Source organism: Podarcis bocagei (assembly GCF_964188305.1).
Source record: "Podarcis bocagei genome assembly, chromosome: 2".
Classification (NCBI taxonomy): domain Eukaryota; kingdom Metazoa; phylum Chordata; class Lepidosauria; order Squamata; family Lacertidae; genus Podarcis; species Podarcis bocagei.
In genome coordinates this window covers 15,181,387-15,201,500 of record NC_138126.1, presented here as the reverse complement: position 1 = coordinate 15,201,500, position 20,114 = coordinate 15,181,387, and the positions used below count along the sequence as shown (strand labels likewise).

Sequence of the window (20,114 nt, the reverse complement as noted above, 5' to 3'; positions counted from 1 at the left end):
ATATAGGAATATTTAGTGATGGTGATGGATATTTGTTGTAAGAAAGAAAATCAATAAAAATTATTATAATAAAAGGAAAGGAAAAGAAAGGCGTTTGGACAGTTATCACGATTCAAAATTAATAAAGAAAAAAAAAAACTCCTGGTAAAAAAATTAGATATACAAGAAAAAGTAAAGTTAGAAATAGACTTAAAATTACAGAGCAAAGTATTTAGGAATTTGGATAACCATGAAAAACATTAATTTATAGAAAGACAATTATATTAAGGTATGGAGCAAAATTAGGAAAGACTTAGAAATCTGGTGTAAATTAAAACTCACGTTGTGGGGAAGAATTTCTACAATCAAGATGGTAGTTTTACCAAAAATGCAGTTCCTTTTTCAATCAATTCCGGTTCTTAATGGCTTAAATTGTTTTTAAAAATGGCACAGGTATTTGGCAAAATACATTTGGCCGGGCAAAAAAACCAGAATTAAATTTAAACTATTAACAAAAACCAAAAGCAAAGGAGGGTTTGGAATGCCAGATTTTAGGATCTACTATGAAGTTGCCTGCCTGGTCTAGCTCAAGGAATGGATGATCTTGAAGAATACTAAATTATTGGATATTGAGGGCTGGGATAATATAGTGGGGTGGCACGGCTACCTGGGTTATAATAAAGCAAAAATCCACAAGGGATTCCTAAATCACATTATTAGGAAAGCCTTATATGAAGTTTGGGAAAGGAACAAAAAAATATTAGAACCAAAAACCCCATGGTGGTTGTCACCAATGGAGGCAGAGGCAGTAAAAAGAAAAAATATGGATTCAAATTGGTTGACATATAAAGATCTTTTAGAGGAAGTAAATAATAGATTACAAATGAAAAAAATATGAAAAAATAAGGCATACAGAAATAGGCTGGTTTCAATACCATCAATTAAATGCAATTTTTGAGGAAGACAAGAATGTAAATGGATTTGATACAAAATTATCTGAAATAGACAAAAAATTGATTATAAATGATGATAAAAATTTATCCAAATGTATAAACTATTATTAAACTGGCACTTAAGAGACAAAGAGTTTAAAGATGTCATGGTCAAATGGGCACAAGATATCGGTCATTCAATTGATTTAGAAAACTGGGGAAACTTATGGAAAAGAGACATAAGATTTACAGCATGTTATACAATAAAATATTTTTTAAAAAAAATGATGTACAGATGGTATCTTAAACCCTCGAAATTGGCTAAAATGTACCAAAACACCAGTGGAAAGTGTTGGAGGTGCAAACTTAAAGAAATGTTTTTTGGGGCCTATTAACAGTTTGATGACACCAAACTGGGAGGGGTGGCTAACACCCCAGAGGACAGGATCACACTTCAAAACGACCTTGACAGACTAGAGAACTGGGCCAAAACAAACAAGATGAATTTTAACAGGGAGAAATGTAAAGTATTGCACTTGGGCAAAAAAAATGAGAGGCACAAATACAAGATGGGTGACACCTGGCTTGAGAGCAGTACATGTGAAAAGGATCTAGGAGTCTTGGTTGACCACAAACTTGACATGAGCCAACAGTGTGACGCAGCAGCTAAAAAAGCCAATGCAATTCTGGGCTGCATCAATAGGAGTATAGCATCTAGATCAAGGGAAGTAATAGTGCCACTGTCTTCTGCTCTGGTCAGACCTCACCTGGAGTACTGTGTCCAGTTCTGGGCACCACAATTCAAGAAGGACACTGACAAACTGGAACGTGTCCAGAGGAGGGCAACCAAAATGGTCAAAGGCCTGGAAACGATGCCTTATGAGGAACGGCTAAGGGAGCTGGGCATGTTTAGCCTGGAGAAGAGGAGGTTAAGGGGTGATATGATAGCCATGTTCAAATATATAAAAGGATGTCACATAGAGGAGGGAGAAAGGTTGTTTTCTGCTGCTCCAGAGAAGCGGACACGGAGCAATGGATCCAAACTACAAGAAAGAAGATTCCACCTAAACATTAGGAAGAACTTCCTGACAGTAAGAGCTGTTCGGCAGTGGAATTTGCTGCCAAGGAGTGTGGTGGAGTCTCCTTCTTTGGAGGTCTTTAAGCAGAGGCTTGACAACCATATGTCAGGAGTGCTCTGATGGTGTTTCCTGCTTGGCAGGGGGTTGGACTCGATGGCCCTTGTGGTCTCTTCCAACTCTATGATTCTATGATTCTATGAACAACAGACATCCCAAAAGAAGCCAAAAGAATATTATTGTATGCCGTAATGGCGGCCAGGATAGTAATGGCTAAAAATTGGAGAAGTAACATAACACCAACAAAAGAAGGAAGAGTTCTTAAATTGTAAGGATATCGTGAATTAGCCAGACTTACAGGTTTAATAAGAAGTTATTCTAATGAGAAAATAAGGAGAGAGTGGGAAGTCTTTATAAATTATACGAAGAGAACCGATTTCCAGATTCATACTTGGCTTAATTTAGAATAAAAATCTCACAGGTAATTAGAATAATTCTCCAAAAAATTAATCATTACAGTCAACTAGTGATATGAAGAATAAAGAGCCACATGGAGTTAGTAAGAAGTCATCCCCCCCCCTTTCTTCTTTTTTGGTGTTTTTTCCCCGTTCTTTTTCCTTTTTTGGAGAGAATATAATGTTTTGCATTTTTGATTGCATATTATGTTTAGATCCTTGTAATTTAGTTTTTGCATTTTCTTCTGTTTTCTATTGTTTGTTCGTTTTATTCAATGCTTGTTTGTGTGATGTCGAAGTATAAATTAAGAAAAAAAGAGGGTCATCAAATAGTATTGCCACCCATCTTAGTTTGAGGACTATCCCTGCCTCCGGGTCTGGTGTCATTTGGATGGATACTGGAATCAGCAAGGGAGACCCACATGACCCGAAGGTGCTGCTATGGAATGCCAGGTCAATGATTCATAAGACCACTGCCATCCATGACTTGATCGTGGATGGAGAACTTGACCTGGCATGTGTAACAGAGACTTGGTGGGATGAAGCAGGTGGACCTGTCCTTGCCACTGCTTGTCCACCAGGTTTCTCTTACGCACAGCAACCCAAGTCATGTGGGCAAAGGGGTGGGTGGTTTGCAGTGATTTGTAGGAAGTCAGTAATTTGCACCAGGCGTCCTATTGGGAAGACACAGTTCTCTGAGTGCATATTCTTGAAGTTGGACAATAGGGGCAGTACAGGATTCCTTTTGGTGTACCGACCACCCCGCTGCACCAAGGATTCCCTGCCCAAGCTGCTTCATGTTGTGGCAGATGTTCTCCTGGAGACTCCTAATTTGGTTGTCCTGGGGGGTTTTAACATTCACGCCGACACAACCTTACAAGGGGCCGATTGGGACTTTGTGGAAAGCATGGCCTCCATGGGCTGTCCCTAAATAAGTTTGGCCCAACTTATAGTCGCAGAAATGCCTTAGACCTGGTTTTTCTCCTCTATGGATGTTGATGATCTGACACTAAGTAAAAGCGAAACTAAATAAGTGCCATGTTCAGATCACTTCCTGGTGCAACTGGACTTCTCCACAACCCTTCCCCTCTGCAGGGAGGTGGGTTCGATTTGGATGGTCCGCCAACGCCACTTAATGGATCCAAATGGTTTCCAGAGAGTGGCAGGGGATGTTTTATCCCATGTTGATGGCCTTTCAGCTGATTCCCTAGTGGCCTGTTGTAATGTGGAGTTAACCAGGGCTATTAAGTATCTGGCTCCAAAAAGCCCACTCCGATTGCATGGAGACCAGACAGCCCCATGGTTTTCCAAGGATCTGAGGGCAACGAGATGGCTAGAGCGCCAGTGGCAGAAACCTCATTCTGAATCTGACCGGACACGGGTTAGAGCTCAACGTTGAGCCTACCAAATGGCGATAGTGAAGGTGAAGAGAACCTTCTTCACCCCCTCTACTGCATCTGCAGAAAACAGCAGCAGGAGACTCTTTCAGGTGGTTTGCAATTTAATGGAACCATCTCTCCAATGGCGCCCAGTACAGGCCACATGATCTCCTGCAATGATTTTGCAAAGTTTTTTTGCAAATAAAGTCACTCAGATTAAGAGAGGTAGACTCCCCCGTGGGAGCAGGGCGGGGGCTGGTGAGTGCTAGAGTCCTGTCTAGTAAAGTTGCGTGGGATCGATTCCAATCTGTTATGTCCGAGGATGTGGACAGGCTGCTTAGATGAGTCAAACCAACCACCTGTCTCCGTGATCCTTGCCCATCCTGGCTCATAAAAGCTAGCCGGGAAGGGCTGGGCGATGGGCTCCGTGGGGTGGTGAATGCTTCTCTCTGTGAGGGAGCCTTCCCAGACACACTGAAAGAGGCAGTTACAGTGGTACCTCAGGTTAAGAACTTAATTCGTTCTGGAGATCTGTTCTTAACGTGAAACTGTTCTTAACCTGAAGCACCACTTTAGCTAATCGGGCCTCCTGCTGCTGCTGTACAATTTCTGTTCTCATCCTGAAGCAAAGTTCTTAACCCAAGGTAATATTTCTGGGTTAGCGAAGTCTGTAACCTGAAGCGTATGTAATCCGAGGCACCACTGTATTAAAGTGCTTCTTTAAAAAAAAATCTTTAGACCCAGCCAATATGGCCAACTATCGCCCAGTCTCAAATCTTCCATTCTTTGGCAAGGTGATTGACTGGGTGGTTGCTGAACAACTCCAGGGACGCCTGGAAGATGTGGACCATTTGGATCCCTTCCAGTTGGGATTCAGGCCTCACCATGGGACTGAAACTGACCTGGACACGATGATTTCCGGCGGGCTAGGGACAAAAGTGAGAGCTGTTTCCTAGTTCTGCTGGATCATTCAGAGGCTTTTGACACCATCGGCCATAACAACCTTTTGGACCATCTAGAGGGGCTGGGAGCTGGAGGAACTGTTATACAGTGGTTCCACTCCTTCCTCCTGGGCCGTGTTCAGAAAGTGGTGTTGGGAGATGAGTGTTCAGACCCCTGAGCTCTCACTTGTGGGGTGCCTCAGGGTTCCGTCCTCTCCCCATGCTTTTCAGATTTCTACATGAAGCCGCTGGGAGAGATCAGGGGGTTTGGGCTGGATGTTCATCAGTATGCGGATACCCAGCTCTACTTCTCTTTCAAATCAGAACCAGTGAAGATGATGAAGGTCCTGTGTGAGTGTCTGGAGGTGGTTGGAGGATGGATGGCAGCTAACATATTAAAGTTGAATGCTGACAAGGTAGAGGTCCTTTTTTCGGAGACAGGAGGCAGGCAGGTGTGGAGAACTCCCTGGTCCTGAATGGGGTAACTGTGCCCCTAAAGGACCAGGTGCACAGTCATTTTGGATTTGCAGCTGTCAATAGAAGCGCAGGTCAATTCTGTGTCCAGGGCAGCTGTTTACCAGCTCAATCTGGTACGCAGGCTAAGACCCTATCTGCCCTCAGACTGTCTTGCCAGAGTAGTGTATGCTCCAGTTATCTCCTGTTTGGACTACTGCAATGCGCTCTACGTGGGGCTACCTTTGTAAGTGGTCCGGAAACTGCAACTAATCAAGAATGCAGCAGCTAGACTGGTGACGGGGTGCAGCCGCCAAGACCACATAACACTGGTATTGAAAAACCAACATAGGCTCCCATTGCATTTCTGAGCACAAATCAAAGCGTTGGTGCTGACCTTTAAAGCGCTAAACGGCCTCAATCCAGTATACCTGAAGTAGAGTCTCCACCCCCATCGTTCTGCCTGGACATGGAGGTCCAGCACCAAGAGCCTTCTGGCGGTTGCCTCACTGCGAGAAGTGAACTTACAGGGAACCAGTCAGAAGGCCTTCTCGGTAGTGGTGCCCTCCCTGTGGAATACCCTCCCACCAGATGTCAAAGGAAAAAACAGCCACCAGACTTTAAAAGACATCTGAAGGCTGCCCTGTTTAGGGAAGCTTTTAATATCTGAAGGACTATTGTATTCCAATATTTTGTTGGAAGCCACCAAGTGGCTGTGCCGCAGGGGAAAGCCAGCCAGATGGGTGTGGCATAAATTATATTATTGTTATTATTGTTGCTGTTGCTATTATTATTATTGAAAACAAACACTGCCAAATTCTTTTCTGTACATCCAGAGACTTGACAATAATCTTCACTTCCCAGGAAATCAGGTTTTTTGTTGGAAGCCACCAAGATTGGCGGGGGAAATCCAGCCAGGTGGGCGTGGTACAAATAAAAATATTATTATTATTATTGAAGTTCTTTTCTGTACATCCAGAGACTTGACAATCATCTTCACATCCCAGGAAATCTGGGAAACCTGAGTGGAAAACTCCATACATTTATATGGTTTCCTGCCTGTGTGAATTTTCTTATGGATAGTAAGGTCTTCACTCCCTCTGAAGCTCTTTCCACGTTTCATAAATCTGGTTTTCCCCATGTGAGTCAGCGGATGTTTCCTAAGCTTCCATATTGACTTAAGCTTCTCCCCTGTGGGAGTTCGCCAATGTAATGTAAGTTTATCCTTCCTGTTGAAGCTCTTTCCACATTCAATACATTCCAATGGTTTCTCCCCTGTATGAGTTAGTTGGTGTATTCTAAGTGCTCTACTTTTGCTGCAGCTCCTTCCACATGCCATACATTAAAATGGTTTCTTCCCCATGTGTTAGTTGGTGTCTTATAAGATGTCTATATGGATGGAAGCTCTTTCCCATATTCAGTACATTTAAATGGTTTCTCCCGTGTGAGTTCGTTGGTGCGTTCTAAGGTCTCCACTTCCACTGAAGCTCTTTCCACATTCAATACATTTAAATGATTTCTCCCCTGTGTGAGTTCGCTGATGTATTCTAAGGTATCCATGTTGACTGAAGCTCTTTCCACATTCAATACATGCACAGGGTTTCTCCCCCGTGTGAGTTCGTTGGTGTCTTCTAAGGTGTCCACTTCCACTGAAGCTCTTTCCACATTCAATACATTTAAATGGTTTCTCCCCCGTGTGAGTTCGTTGGTGTAATCTAAGGTGTTCACTTCTACTGAAGCTATTTCCACATTCAATACATTTAAATGGTTTCTCCCCCGTGTGAGTTCATTGGTGTATTCTAAGGTGTTCACTTCTACTGAAGCTATTTCCACATTCAATACATTTAAATGGTTTTTCCCCCGTGTGAGTTCGTTGGTGTAATCTAAGGTTTCCATTTCGACTGAAGCTCTTACCACATTCTATACATTCAAATGGTTTCTCCCCCGTGTGAGTTCGTTGGTGTCTTCTAAGGTCTCCACTTCCACTGAAGCTCTTTCCACATTCAATACATTTAAATGGTTTCTCCCCCGTGTGAGTTCGTTGGTGTACTCTAAGGTTTCCACTTCCACTGAAGCTCTTTCCACATTCTATACATTCAAATAGTTTCTCCCCCGTGTGAGTTCGTTGGTGTACTCTAAGGTTTCCACTTCCACTGAAGCTCTTTCCACATTCAATACATTTAAATGGTTTCTTCCCCGTGTGAGTTCGTTGATGTTTTTTAAGGTCTCCACTTCCACTGAAGCTCTTTCCACATTCTATACATTCAAATGGTTTCTCCCCCGTGTGAGTTCGTTGGTGTAATCTAAGGTGTTCACTTCTACTGAAGCTATTTCCACATTCAATACATTTAAATGGTTTCTCCCCCGTGTGAGTTCGTTGGTGTATTCTAAGGTGTTCACTTCTACTGAAGCTATTTCCACATTCAATACATTTAAATGGTTTTTCCCCCGTGTGAGTTCGTTGGTGTATTCTAAGGTGTTCACTTCTACTGAAGCTATTTCCACATTCTATACATTCAAATGGTTTCTCCCCCGTGTGAGTTCGTTGGTGTCTTCTAAGGTCTCCACTTCCACTGAAGCTCTTTCCACATTCAATACATTTAAATGGTTTCTCCCCCGTGTGAGTTCGTTGGTGTACTCTAAGGTTTCCACTTCCACTGAAGCTCTTTCCACATTCTATACATTCAAATAGTTTCTCCCCCGTGTGAGTTCGTTGGTGTACTCTAAGGTTTCCACTTCCACTGAAGCTCTTTCCACATTCAATACATTTAAATGGTTTCTCCCCCGTGTGAGTTAGTTGATGGCTTCTAAGGTGTCCATTTTGACTGAAGCTCTTTCCACATTCAATACAGTTAAATGGTTTCTCCCCTGTGTGAGTTCGTTGGTGTATTCTAAGGTGTTCACTTCTACTGAAGCTCTTTCCACATTCAATACATTCAAATGGTGTCTCCCCCGTGTGAGTTTGTTGATGTTGTCTAAGTGTTCCATTGTCCCTGAAGCTCTTTCGATAGTCAGTACATTTAAATGGTTTCTCCCCTGTGTGAATTCGTTGATGTGTCCTCAGTCTTCCACTGTGACTAAAGAACATCCCACATTCCATGCATTTAAACCTTTTCTTTGTTCTTCCCAATGAATTCACAGATGGCTCCATAGAATTCTGGCCATCATCTTCCTCACCTGTTTGGGAGTGGGGGAGGGGGAAGAGAATCCTGTTAAGACTTTCAAGACAAGAAAGGAACTGAACACACGCCAGTCCAAGTATGCACCTTCTCCTATTTTAATACTGTCACTTTTTTCCACTGTTCTATTTTCCAATCTTTTAGGAATGCAGATGAGATAATGGCAACAACACATGATCACTCCATTCACACTTAATAAACTGCATTATTTTATAATCTGTGGTGGAATAGGCTTCTTAGAGACATCTATGTATTTCTCTTTGTCCAGGGAGGAAAGGATCACAGGTTCAAGTAGCAGTCTCTCATATGACTAAGAAGTCAAACTTTCGTTTTACTATGCCACATGTAACTGTTAAAATATTGCAATATATTAGGATCCCCAAACTTGGCCCTCCAGATGTTTTGGGAGTACAATTCCCATTACCCCTGACCACTGGTCCTGTTAGCTAGGGATGATGGGAGTTGTAGTCCCAAAGCATCTGGAGGGCCAAGTTTGGGGATGCCTGTATTAGAAGATTCTGCTCGATTGGGCAAAGGCCCACCTAGTCCAGCATCCTGTTCTCACAGTGGCCAGCTAGATGCCTGTGGGAAACCAGCAAGCAGGATTGGAGTACAAGAGCCTTCTCTGACTTCCTGTGCTTTCCAGGAACTAGTATTAAGAAACATTTTTGCCTAGGACCGTGAGGGCAGAGCACAGACATCAGTCTAATCCTCTTTTTCAAGCTATCCAAGTTGTTGGCCATCACTGTCTCCTGTAGGATGGAAGTCCATAGCAGTCTCTCCTATGACTAAGAAGTCAAACTCTCATGTTACTGTGCCACAAGTAACTGTAAAAATATTGCAATATCTTAGAACAGGCATCCCCAAACTTGGCCCTCCAGATGTTTTGGGACTACAATTCCCATCAGCCCTGACCATTGGTCCTGTTAGCCAGGGATGATGGGAGTTGTAGTCCCAAAACATCTTGAGGGCCAAGTATGGGGATGCCTGTATCAGAACATAAGAAGAGCCTGCTCATTTGGGCAAAGGCCCACGTAGTCCAGCATCCTGTTCTCACAGTTGTCAACTAAATGCCTGCGGGAAACCAGCAAGCAGGATTTGAGTACAAGAGCCCCCTGCCTTCCTCTGCTTTCAGTCTAATCCTCTTTTTCAAGCTATCCACGTTGTTGGCCATCACTCCTGTAGGATGGAAGTCCATAGAAGTCCATTTAGAGTATTGCTCATATCTTGGGCAATAGAATGAAAGGTGTTTTAGCAGAAAAAATTCATGACAAGCAGGCCGGCTTTCTACGAGGACGTCAGATGAAGGAGAATATAAGGAATATAATTGATATTATTGAATATTTGGAAGTAAGAAATGAGAAAAAAGCGGTCTTAATGTTTATTGATGCCGAAATGGCTTTTGATAATGTTTCATGGGCTTTTATGAAAAAGATAAAAGAAAAAATGAATTTTGGGGAAGCATTTGGGAGAGTAATTGATGCAATTTATTTTTACCAACAGTCTATGCTGATTGTTAATAAGGTTATAAAAGAAAAGTGTAAAATAACGAAGGGGACAAGACAAGGATATCCCCTATCACCATTATTATTTATTTTGGTATTAGAGGCCCTGGTGAGAGAGAAAAAGTGGAGAAATTAATTACAGGAATAACAGTAGAAAATAAAGCATATAAATTAAAAGCTTCTGCAGTTCACCTTGTAATTACAGTAAAGGATCCCATAAATACTCCACCAAAGGTAGTAAAAAAAGATACAGGACTTCGGGCAGGCCGGAGGCTTTAAACTAAACAAGAATAAGACTATGTTTTTGGTAAAAAGCACAATGGAGCAAGGCCAAAAGGATTACAACAGAAAACAGAGTTAGTTATACATAACAAAGTCAAATACTGAGAGATTTGTTTGACAGCTAAGAATATTAATATTTTTAAAGACAATTACAAGAATGAGTGGAAAGAAATAAGAGCTTTAGAGATATGGGGAAGAATGGATTTATCATTTTGGGGAAGAATATCAGTAATAAAAATGAATGTAATGCCAAAAATGTTATTTTTATTCCAATCAGTCCCGGCAATAGGCAACGCAGGATGCTTTGAAAAATGGCAAGGAGATATATCTAGGTTTATTTGGAAAGGGAAGAAACCAAGGATAAAAAATAGATTATTAACAGATGTAAGAGAGAGAGGTGGTTTCACCCTGCCGGATTTGAATCTTTATTATGAAGCATCCTGTATCTGCTAGAACCAGGAATGGATTACATTGGAAAACACAGATACTGTATTTTAGACCTGGAAGGACATGAATTATGGATAGCATGGATATTTATGGTAGGAAAAGGCCTAGGTGCATAGAGCTTCTCAGAATCATACAGTAAGAAAATCAATTTTTAGGGTATGGGAGAAGTATAAAAATTTGTTTGAGTAAAAAACACACTGGTGGCTTTCCCCCTTGGAAGCAATATCTCTGAAAAAAATTGAATATGAGAAGTAATTGGCCGACTTATAGAGAGCTCTTAACTGAAGTTGAAAACCAACTGAAATAAAAAGATTTTGAAGAGATAAGGGAAGCTGTAACTGACTGGTTACAGTACCATCAACTAAACAATATCTTTAAGATAGACATGAAAAAACTATTAAAAGAGTTGTGTCTAGGTGAAAAATTCCAAAAAGGTATAAATGCAATATATGACCAACAGAAAGCAAAAATTATTATTAATGGAGAGTTTGGAGAAGAAATCAACATCTTTAAAGGCACAAGACAAGGATGCCCCTATCCCCAATGCTATTTACAATAGTATTAGAGGTTCTATTACAGAAAATAAGGCAGGACAACCAAATAAGAGGAATAGCAGTTGGTGAAAAAAGATACAAGAGCCTTTGCAGATGATGTTATGATCACAACAGAAAATCCCCTACAATGTACACCTAGAATATTGGAATGCATAAACGAATATGGCAGATTAGCAGGATACAAATTAAACTTTGGGAAAGCAAAATACTAGTGAAAAATATGGAAGAAAAAGATAAAGTGAAATTACAATAAATTACAGGATTGGAAATTAAAAAGAAAATAAGGTATCTTGGAATAAATTTAACAACAAACACTATAGAGAACTATGGGAAAACATGGAATGAAATAAAAAATGACTTGCAAGTATGGGGGAAATTAAATCTTTCCTTACTAGGGAAAATATCGGTAATAAAGATGAACATATTACCAAGGATGATGTTTTTATTTCAAAGTATCTCAATACTAGGAGGAGATAAATGTTTTAATAACTGGAAAAGAGATTTGGCTAAATTCGTATGGTCAGGGAAAAAGCCAAGAATAAAACACAAAATAATGATAGATAAGAAGGAGAGAGGAGGATTTGGTCTCCCAGACATGGAGTTATATCATGATGCGGTGGGTCTGACCTGGCTAAAAGAATGGATCAAATTAGATGACTCGGATGTATTGGATTTAGACAGAGTAGAGACGAGATTTGGATGGCATGCCTATCTAATAGATGAAAAAGTCAAAGTACATAAAGGCTTCCTAGGGCATATAGTCAGAAAGTCTATATATAAAATATGGGAGAAATATAAAAGACTCCTAGAACCGAAAACTCCCTGGTGGGCATCGCCAGCAGAAATTGTCTCAGTGAAAAAATTAAATATGAAATAAAATTGGGTTACCTATAAAACAGTATTAAAGGAAGAAAACGGAGAATTGGAATTAAAGGATTATACAGAAATTAAAGCTCATATTAGTGATTGGTTCCAATATATTCAAATTAAGTATAGATTAGCGAAAGACAAAAAGCTAGGATTTGAAAAAGAAATATCAAAATTTGATAAATATTTAATACAAGAAAAATCAAATAATATATCTAAATTGTATAATCTGACCTTAGAGTGGGAAACAAAGGATGAATTGGTTAAAGCATCAATGATTAAATGGGCGCAAGATATTGGGAAAAATATTATGTTTAAACAATGGGAAAAATTGTGGAAAGAAGATATGAAATTCACGATGTGTTATATACTGAAAGAAAATTACCTCAAAGTACAACATAGATGGTATTTAACACCTGAAAGAATAACAAAAACGAATAAAAATTATAGCGATGTCTGTTGGCGATGCAACACTGGAAAAGGTACTATGATACATATATAGTTGTGATGGGATGATGAGCTGCTTGTGCGTAAAATAGTAGTCCCTCAGAGTTTGTTCAAGCCCACAAACTTCTGTCTGTGACAGAGCCCCTCAGACATGGCTGCTCTAGTCGCTTGCAGATTCCGACAGTGGTTGCTTTCGGAATCGTTTCCAGCATAAAACCTCCTTAACAGAAACACGTCTTCTGGACTCACGGCGTGACAGTTTCCGGCGAGGAGTGGGTCTCCCTATGGGAGGTTCTGATACCTCCCCACTGTTCTCGCTGGACGTGTCCCTGAGCCCTCCCTCTTGCTCACTTTCCCTCAGAGATCCACCTCTCCCTCTGCTGGTTCCTGCTTCAGCTGCTGACTCTCTCCCAGCCTCCGTGAGCCCTTCCACCAGCGACCCATCTCTCCCCCTGCTGGTGCCTGCCTCTGCTGCCGAGTCTCTCCCAGCCTCCGTGAGCCCTTCCACCAGCGACCCATCTCTCCCCCTGCTGGTGCCTGCCTCCGCTGCCGAGTCTCTCCCAGCCTCCGTGAGCCCTTTCACCACCTGTTCCTCCGATGGCAGTTCCCTGACATCCACCTCCCCTCCAGGGCCCCCTTCAACCCCTCCCGTTCCCTCTCCTCTGGGCGGTGAGGAGGTAAAACCCCAAAACGAATCCTCTTCATCTTCAGACGTCTCGAACATTTCCCTCCATCGGTCGCCGTTTCCGGCTCGCTGAATCCTCCTCCTCCTCGGAATCTGTGAACCCCTCCAACTCCTCTTCTTCGTCGGTGGTGGCAAAGTATTCCCTCCGGAACCTCGCTACAGGCTGAGGTTTACGTGGGAACCTCTGATGAAAAGTTTCTATTAAAACCTCGTCATTGACATCCTCTGCCATGACCCAGGTGTTTTCCGACTCCGGTTCCCCTTCCCACATTACCAAATACTCTACTTGATCTCCCTTCCACCTGGAATCGAGGATCTCCGCTACATGGTAGCTGTGTTCCCTTTCCTCCATTGCTGGTCCTCGATTGACCCTCCCTTCTCTGTCCCCTTTATACGGTGACAGCAACGACCTGTGGAAAACTGGATGCAGCTTCATGTGGTTCGGTAACCGGAGTCTGAAAGCCACTGGGTTGACCTGTTGCGTGACTTCAAATGGACCCAATCTTTTGGGTCTTAACTTCTTACAACCCCCTTTGAATGGTAACCCTTGGGTTGACAGCCACACCTGATCCCCCACCCTAATGGTTTCACCTTCTCTTCTGTTTTTGTCTGCCTGCCTCTTATATTCCTCCTTGGCCCAGTCTAAGTTCAGTTGGAGCTGACGATGGATCGCTTCCATTTCTTCTACGAACTGTTCGGCAGCTGGAACGCTCCATCTCTCCCCTTCCCCCCCTGGGAAAGCCCTGGGATGGCACCCGTAATTAGCCAAAAAGGGGCTCATCCCTGTGGACACATTCTCCGCATTGTTGTAGGCAAATTCTGCCAACGCCAGCTTCTCCACCCAATCATTCTCCCTGTCATTGACATAACACCTCAAATATTGCTGGAGGATGCCATTGGCTCTTTCCGCCTGCCCGTTGGTTTCAGGATGCCGGGCAGTTGAAAAATTGACCTCTACATGCAGCAAGCTCATGAGCTTCCTCCAGAACCTGGAAGTAAATTGTTTCCCTCGGTCTGAGACCACCCTCAAGGGGGCGCCATGCAACCTAAACACATTTTCTACAAACAATTTAGCTGTTTCTTCTGCCGTGACAGCATGTGAGCAGGCTATGAAGTGGGCCATTTTGGTTAACAGGTCTACCACAACCATGATGGCTGTTTTCCCTCTGGCCTTTGGCAGATCAGTCATGAAATCTATTGCCACTGCTTCCCATGGTCTTTCAGGTGTGGGTAGCGGTTCTAATAACCCTGCCGGTGCCCGCCTCTCCCCTTTGGCTCGCTGGCATTGGTCACAACCTCTCACATACTCCCGCACATCTTCCCTGACCTTGGGCCACCAAAATTCCCTGGTAACCAGCCACATGGTTTTGTGTTGCCCAAAATGCCCTGCTGTGGGGCTATCGTGCAGCTGCTTGAGTACCTTTCCCCTCAACTCTCCTTCAGGTATATATAACGCTCCCTTGTAATACAACGCCCCGTTTCTCTCCTCAAAACCTCCGGGTCTATCTCCCTCCCTCCTGAGACCCCGAGTTTGTCCTGGGCGTATTCATCATTCTCCGTTCCCTCTACCAGTTCTCTTTGCCCCACCAATGCTGCTCCACACACCCAGCGGTCCTCTGGAATGACATGTCTTTCTTCGGGTGCTCCCTCCCCCTCCAAATATTCAGGTTTGCGTGAGAGAGCGTCCGCCCTAATGTTCTCTGGGCCTGGCACGTAACAAATCTCAAAGTTAAATTTGGAGAACTCCTGAGCCCATCTCAACTGCCGTTGGTTGAGCACTCGTGCCGTTCTCCAATACTCTAGGTTCTTGTGGTCAGTGCACATTTGCACCTTATGTTGTGCGCCAATTAGCAGGTGCCTCCATCTCCGGAAAGCCTCATGAATGGCAAGTAGTTCTCGGTCATACACCGTATAGTTCCTCTCGGATTTGTTCAGCTTTCGCGAAAAAAAGGCACACGGTCTCCACTCTGACTCCTCCTTTCCTGGCTGCAGAAGAAGCACCGCCCCTATGGCTCTGGCTGATGCGTCTGTTTCGACTCTCATCTTTTTTTGTAAATCCACATACAGAAGTTGTTCTTCAGAGGCGAAGGCCCTTTTTAGTTCCTCAAAAGCTCGCTCCGCCTCCTCAGTCCAAACGAATTTCTTCTTACTGCTGAGACAGTCCGTAATGGGCGCCGTCAGGTGGGCAAAGTTTCGGATGAACTTACGATAAAAGTTCCCAAACCCTAGGAACCTCTGCACATCCTTCTTGGTTTTGGGTGTTTTCCATTCCAGCACTGCCTGGACCTTGCCTGGATCCATGGCCAATCCCTTGTCTGACAGGCAGTACCTCAGGAACTCCACCTCCTTGGTATGAAACTGACACTTCTCCAGTTTCACTCACAGCCGGTTGGCTTGCAGCCTGCTCAACACTTCTCTGACGTCTCTCACATGCTGCTCCTCATTTTCAGAATACACCAACACGTCATCTAGGAAGGCCACACAATTCTTGTAAAGCAAAGGCCCCAGTACGTGGTTCATAAACGATTGAAAGCACGCCGAGCCTGCTTGTAAGCCAAAAGGCATAACGAGATATTCAAATGCCCCCAAAGGGGTGAACATGGTGGTTTTCCATTCATCCCCTTTCCTTATACGTATCAGGTTGTACGCCCCCCTTAGGTCCAGCTTTGTAAAAATCTTTCCCTTCCGCACCCTGGTCAAAATGTCGTCAATCCTGGGCATAGGGAAGGCCAATGGTTCAGACACTGCGTTTAACCCCCTAAAGTCACACACAAGTCTAGGCTTGTCCGTGTTTTTTTTATCCACAAAAAACACTGGGCTACCTCCCACCGCTCTGGACTCTCTGATGAAACCTCTCTTCAGGTTCTTGTCAATGAACTCTCTTAGCTCCTGCATTTCTCTGTGTGACATGGCGTACAACTTGCCTACAGGAAGCTGTGCCCCAGGGAGTAAATTGATTTGACAGTCAAAGGGTCTATGCGGGGGTAGTTGGTCAGCTTCCTTCTCGCTGAACACGTCGCTGAGATCTGCGTATTGTGGTGGTACCTTCACTTTCTCCATTACTTCCGTCCCTGCGAGGGTGGCTTGGGCCCCTGCTGAGCCCTTTCCCCCTTTGCAGTGTTCTAAGCAATGTGCTGAACCAAAGGAAACCACTCTCTGATGCCAGCCCACCAGCGGATCATGTAACGCTAGCCAGCTCATCCCCCAAATAATAGGAGCTCCTCCTAAGGTGGCCACATTAAACGCTATCAGTTCGGTGTGCCTTGCCACCTTCATTATCATTGGGACGGTCTGCAAGCTAACTTCTCCTCTCAACAACTCCCTGCCATCGATGGTGGTCACCTGCAGGGGGTTGCTTAAAGGGATAGTCTGTATCTGGTGTTCAGCTGCAAACTCTTTGCTCATGAAATTGCAGGAGCTGCCTGAGTCCAACAGTGCCTTTATCTTTAGGGGGTGTCCATTTTGCAGCTCTAGCGACACTTCTATCACTAGGGCAGGTTTAGGAGGTTCTGGCGTGGGCACTTTCACTGCTCTTTGGCCTGGCTGCTGTGCCTCAACGGTGGCAACCAGGCGTTGGCTTTTACTTGCTCCGGTTTTTCCTCCTCTCTTCCCTCAACAGCTCCCACCATCCCTTGCCATTCCTTCCTCTGGGGGCAGACTCTGGCAAAGTGACCTGGCTGTTGGCAGAGATAGCATTTCCGGGCGCCTTTTCCCTCCTTCTTTTCCCCCTCCCTGGGCTTTGAAACTGCGCGCGCGCGCGCTGTTCCGATTTCCATCGGCTCTGCCGGCGGGAAAGTTGTCTCTGGAATGTCTGGAATGCGGAACTCCTTCAAACGTTAACCCTTCCTTCCCTTCCCGCCTCTCCAAAGCTCTCACCTCCTGGCGCGCTCCTATGGTCAGCGCTGATTTGGTCAGCTGATCCATAGAATCTGCCCTGGGACCCCGGGAGGGTTCGTCTTTCACAGCGGAAGCTAGGCCTTCTTCAAATAGCATTTGAATGGGTTGCGCCGATAAGTCCCACCCCAATCTGTGAACCAGCATGGTGAACTCAGTCCAGTACTCACGGACAGATCGGCTCCCCTGCTTGCAAGCCATTAGCTGTCTGCGCACCACTCCCTGCTCAATATCGCTGGAAAACATGAGATCCATTGCACGAAAGAACTTCATGGTTTGCAAAAACCTCGGGATCTGTCATTTAAAATGCTATAAAAACATTATATCAAATGTTTTTGATGTAAACTTGTATTTGTAAAAACCAATAAAAATATTTCAAAAAAAGGGGAAGCCCATAGATTGACTATGCTTCTGTTGATTCATCATTTGCAAACCCAGAAATAGGTGTTCCTGTTTTTGAAGTTTGCCCCGGAAACCGAACGTGCTCCTGAGCTCCATTTTTACTGTTGCGCAGCAAATTTAAGTGCCCCCCATCCTAATTAAGGCTTTTTTTCATTCCGTTTTAGCCTTGAACAGCTAATTTAAGTCGTCTCCATCGTAATCAAGGTTTTTTTCATCCCATTCGTTCCCTTGGACAGCTAATTTAAGCCCCCCCCCCAATCAATATTCAAGCCATTTCTGGTTGCAGTGTTCTGAGGTGACATTTGCAGCTTTAGTTTTTCCTATTTTTTGCATTTTTGTTTGTGTGGCTTTTTCATTTTTGACTGAGGCTTAGTTTTTTGTTTTATGCTTGATTGATTGACTGTGGAAAGGGATAAAAGCTCCCCATACAAACAATGACTATCAATGCAGGTATGAAAAAATATATAATTTTAATTTTTATCATCTACAATACTGTCTTATTTATTTTATGGTACAGAACATTGATTATTGCTTTCTTGTTAGATAGTAAAATTCATGTAAAATTGCTGTTTTAGGGGTTGTTTTTAAAAGTCTGGAATGGATTAATCCATTTTGCATTACTTTCTACGGGACAGCACGCCTTGGTTTTGGAACGCTTTGGTTTTGGAAGACTTCCAGAACAGATTAAATTTGAGAACCGAGGTACCACTGTAACTCCTAAGATTTAAAATCCTGGAAGGAGAAAATCTGCCCCCACTACTTTATGAAAGGGATTCAAGAAACAAAGAGCTGCTTTGGAGAAGGCCTCACCCCTTCCTTCTTCCTGTCAGGAACTTCCTTCCATTTGTCTCCTCTCCATCTTTTCCTCTTTCTCCCTCCACCATCCATCTATCCCTGTCCCCATCTCCTCTCCCTTGGAACTCACCAGATTTCTCCAAGGGTCCTGGGAGGGAATGCTCAGAGGTTGTGGGGAGGGATGCAGGAGACAGCCTGACCAGGTCAACCGTCCATCTTCCTCCTTCCATCCTGGCCAGGGTTGCAGGTTCAGTCTCAGCTAGGTTTGCAGCTTCAGCTTCCTGAGGAGCGCAGAAGCCAGAGCAAGTTGCAGCTTCCTGGGAGGGAGGGAAGAAGAAGCCAAGGGAGTCTGAGAGCCCCTGCAGGGATTCTCCTGCCGAAGACATTCTGCTGCCCCTGGAGAAGCCCCAATTGGGCACCCCCTTCCCAAAAGCCCCCACCCATTTTCAAACACCTTTGGCAATTCCTTTCACCTGCCTGCCCCACCTCCCTTCCCAAGGCTGGCACGGTATGCACATTAGTGGCCTGAGAGTAGATCCCATGGAACTTAAGAGTTCATCTGCAAAGGACTGCTCTGAATACATGGGTGGCCCTTGCATGGAGAAGAAGGAAGCCCCTTGCTTGCATCAGGACCCCTGGGAGAGGCGGTGGATCTGCCCACTGCTCCCTCTGCCTTCGCTGCCTCCTGCTCTGCCCTCCTGCCCTGCAAACACCCTTTGCTCTTGTTGCTCAGGGGAGAGAGGCAGGAAGAGCCTTCAAACCCATCCCTTTCCTCCTCTGCTGCCCAGTGAGAGGGGAAGGAGCTGCAGCGCCTCGTTCACTTCATGGTTTACTGGGATTGTGAATGAACACGTCCTCCGCCTTCCATGCAGTGGGAGTGGGGGGGTTAAAAGTGGTGAGGAGACCCCCCCTCCAGTCCTTTTGGGAAACAGGAGCTTTGGTCAGGAGTAAACAACTTAGATGGCAAGTTCACAAGAGAAGCACTTTGGAGCACTGCTTGCTCTTACTATGTGTTTGAACCTAGAGGACAACATATACGTTTACACCACGCAATTCCTTAAAGAGGGCATTTCTTTATATTTGAGGGCCATTTCTACAAAACAGTAGTCTTATGATGGCAGCCCTGTACAGGAAATTTTTCGATGTTTTAAATTTTTTGGTGTTTTTGATGGAAATCGCCCAGTGGCTGAGGCAACACAGTCAGATGGGCAGGGGGCAAGCAATGAATTATTTATTTTTATTTTACTCTTATTCTTATTAGTATTATTCCCTCCTAAGCCCAACCTGTTATGCATGCTGATCAATGACTTTGTCCCAACCCCCCCCCTTGAACGCAAGAGGGCTTCCTATTTTTACAGCTATTCTTCACATTTCTATTCTGCCCTTCCTCCAAAGATCACAGGGCAGCTTACAAGAGAAAAACACAGAGATGCATAGCAGAGTAAGAAATAAAAACACCCCCCCCCCAATTCAGTTGTGAAGTCTATAGATTGTTTAATGAGCCAAACCCCTGGGAGAAGAGCAAGGCTTTCGCCTGTTGCCTAAAGATAAGGTCCTCCTCCGAGGGGCCTTCTGCTGGGGTATAGATATTAAAATTAAAGTTAATACTTTTATAAAGGCGATCCTGGCCAGCAATGCCCACCCCTCTCCCCTCTCCTTCCCTGCAACTCCCTTTGCACCAGATCCCTGCAGGAGGAAACATCTCTCTCCCTCCCCCGCCCCCTTCAAGGCCCCCTTTAAGGAAACAGCTCCCTTTCCTCCCTTCTCTTCTCCCCGTCCCGGGGCTTCTCATCCTGGACCCCCTCGCAAAGCCCATTCCCTCCTTCCCCGCCATTGGCTTTG

At 44.2% G+C, this 20,114-nt stretch overlaps 1 protein-coding gene across 1 annotated transcript in view; it reads right to left on the bottom strand.

Annotated features, from left to right (window-relative positions):
* Positions 1-2,594: 2,594 nt before the first annotated feature.
* Positions 2,595-20,114, bottom strand: part of LOC308580787 (uncharacterized protein) — a 59,179-nt gene continuing 41,659 nt past the window's right edge. Inside the window, exons 2-3 of the mRNA XM_081182959.1 lie at positions 18,403-18,589; positions 2,595-8,392 (exon numbers count right to left, since the gene is read on the bottom strand). Coding sequence (XP_081039085.1) covers positions 7,002-8,392; positions 18,403-18,502 — 1,491 coding nt within the window. The 5' untranslated portion in view covers positions 18,503-18,589 and the 3' untranslated portion in view covers positions 2,595-7,001. The remainder of the gene's footprint in view (positions 8,393-18,402; positions 18,590-20,114) is intronic.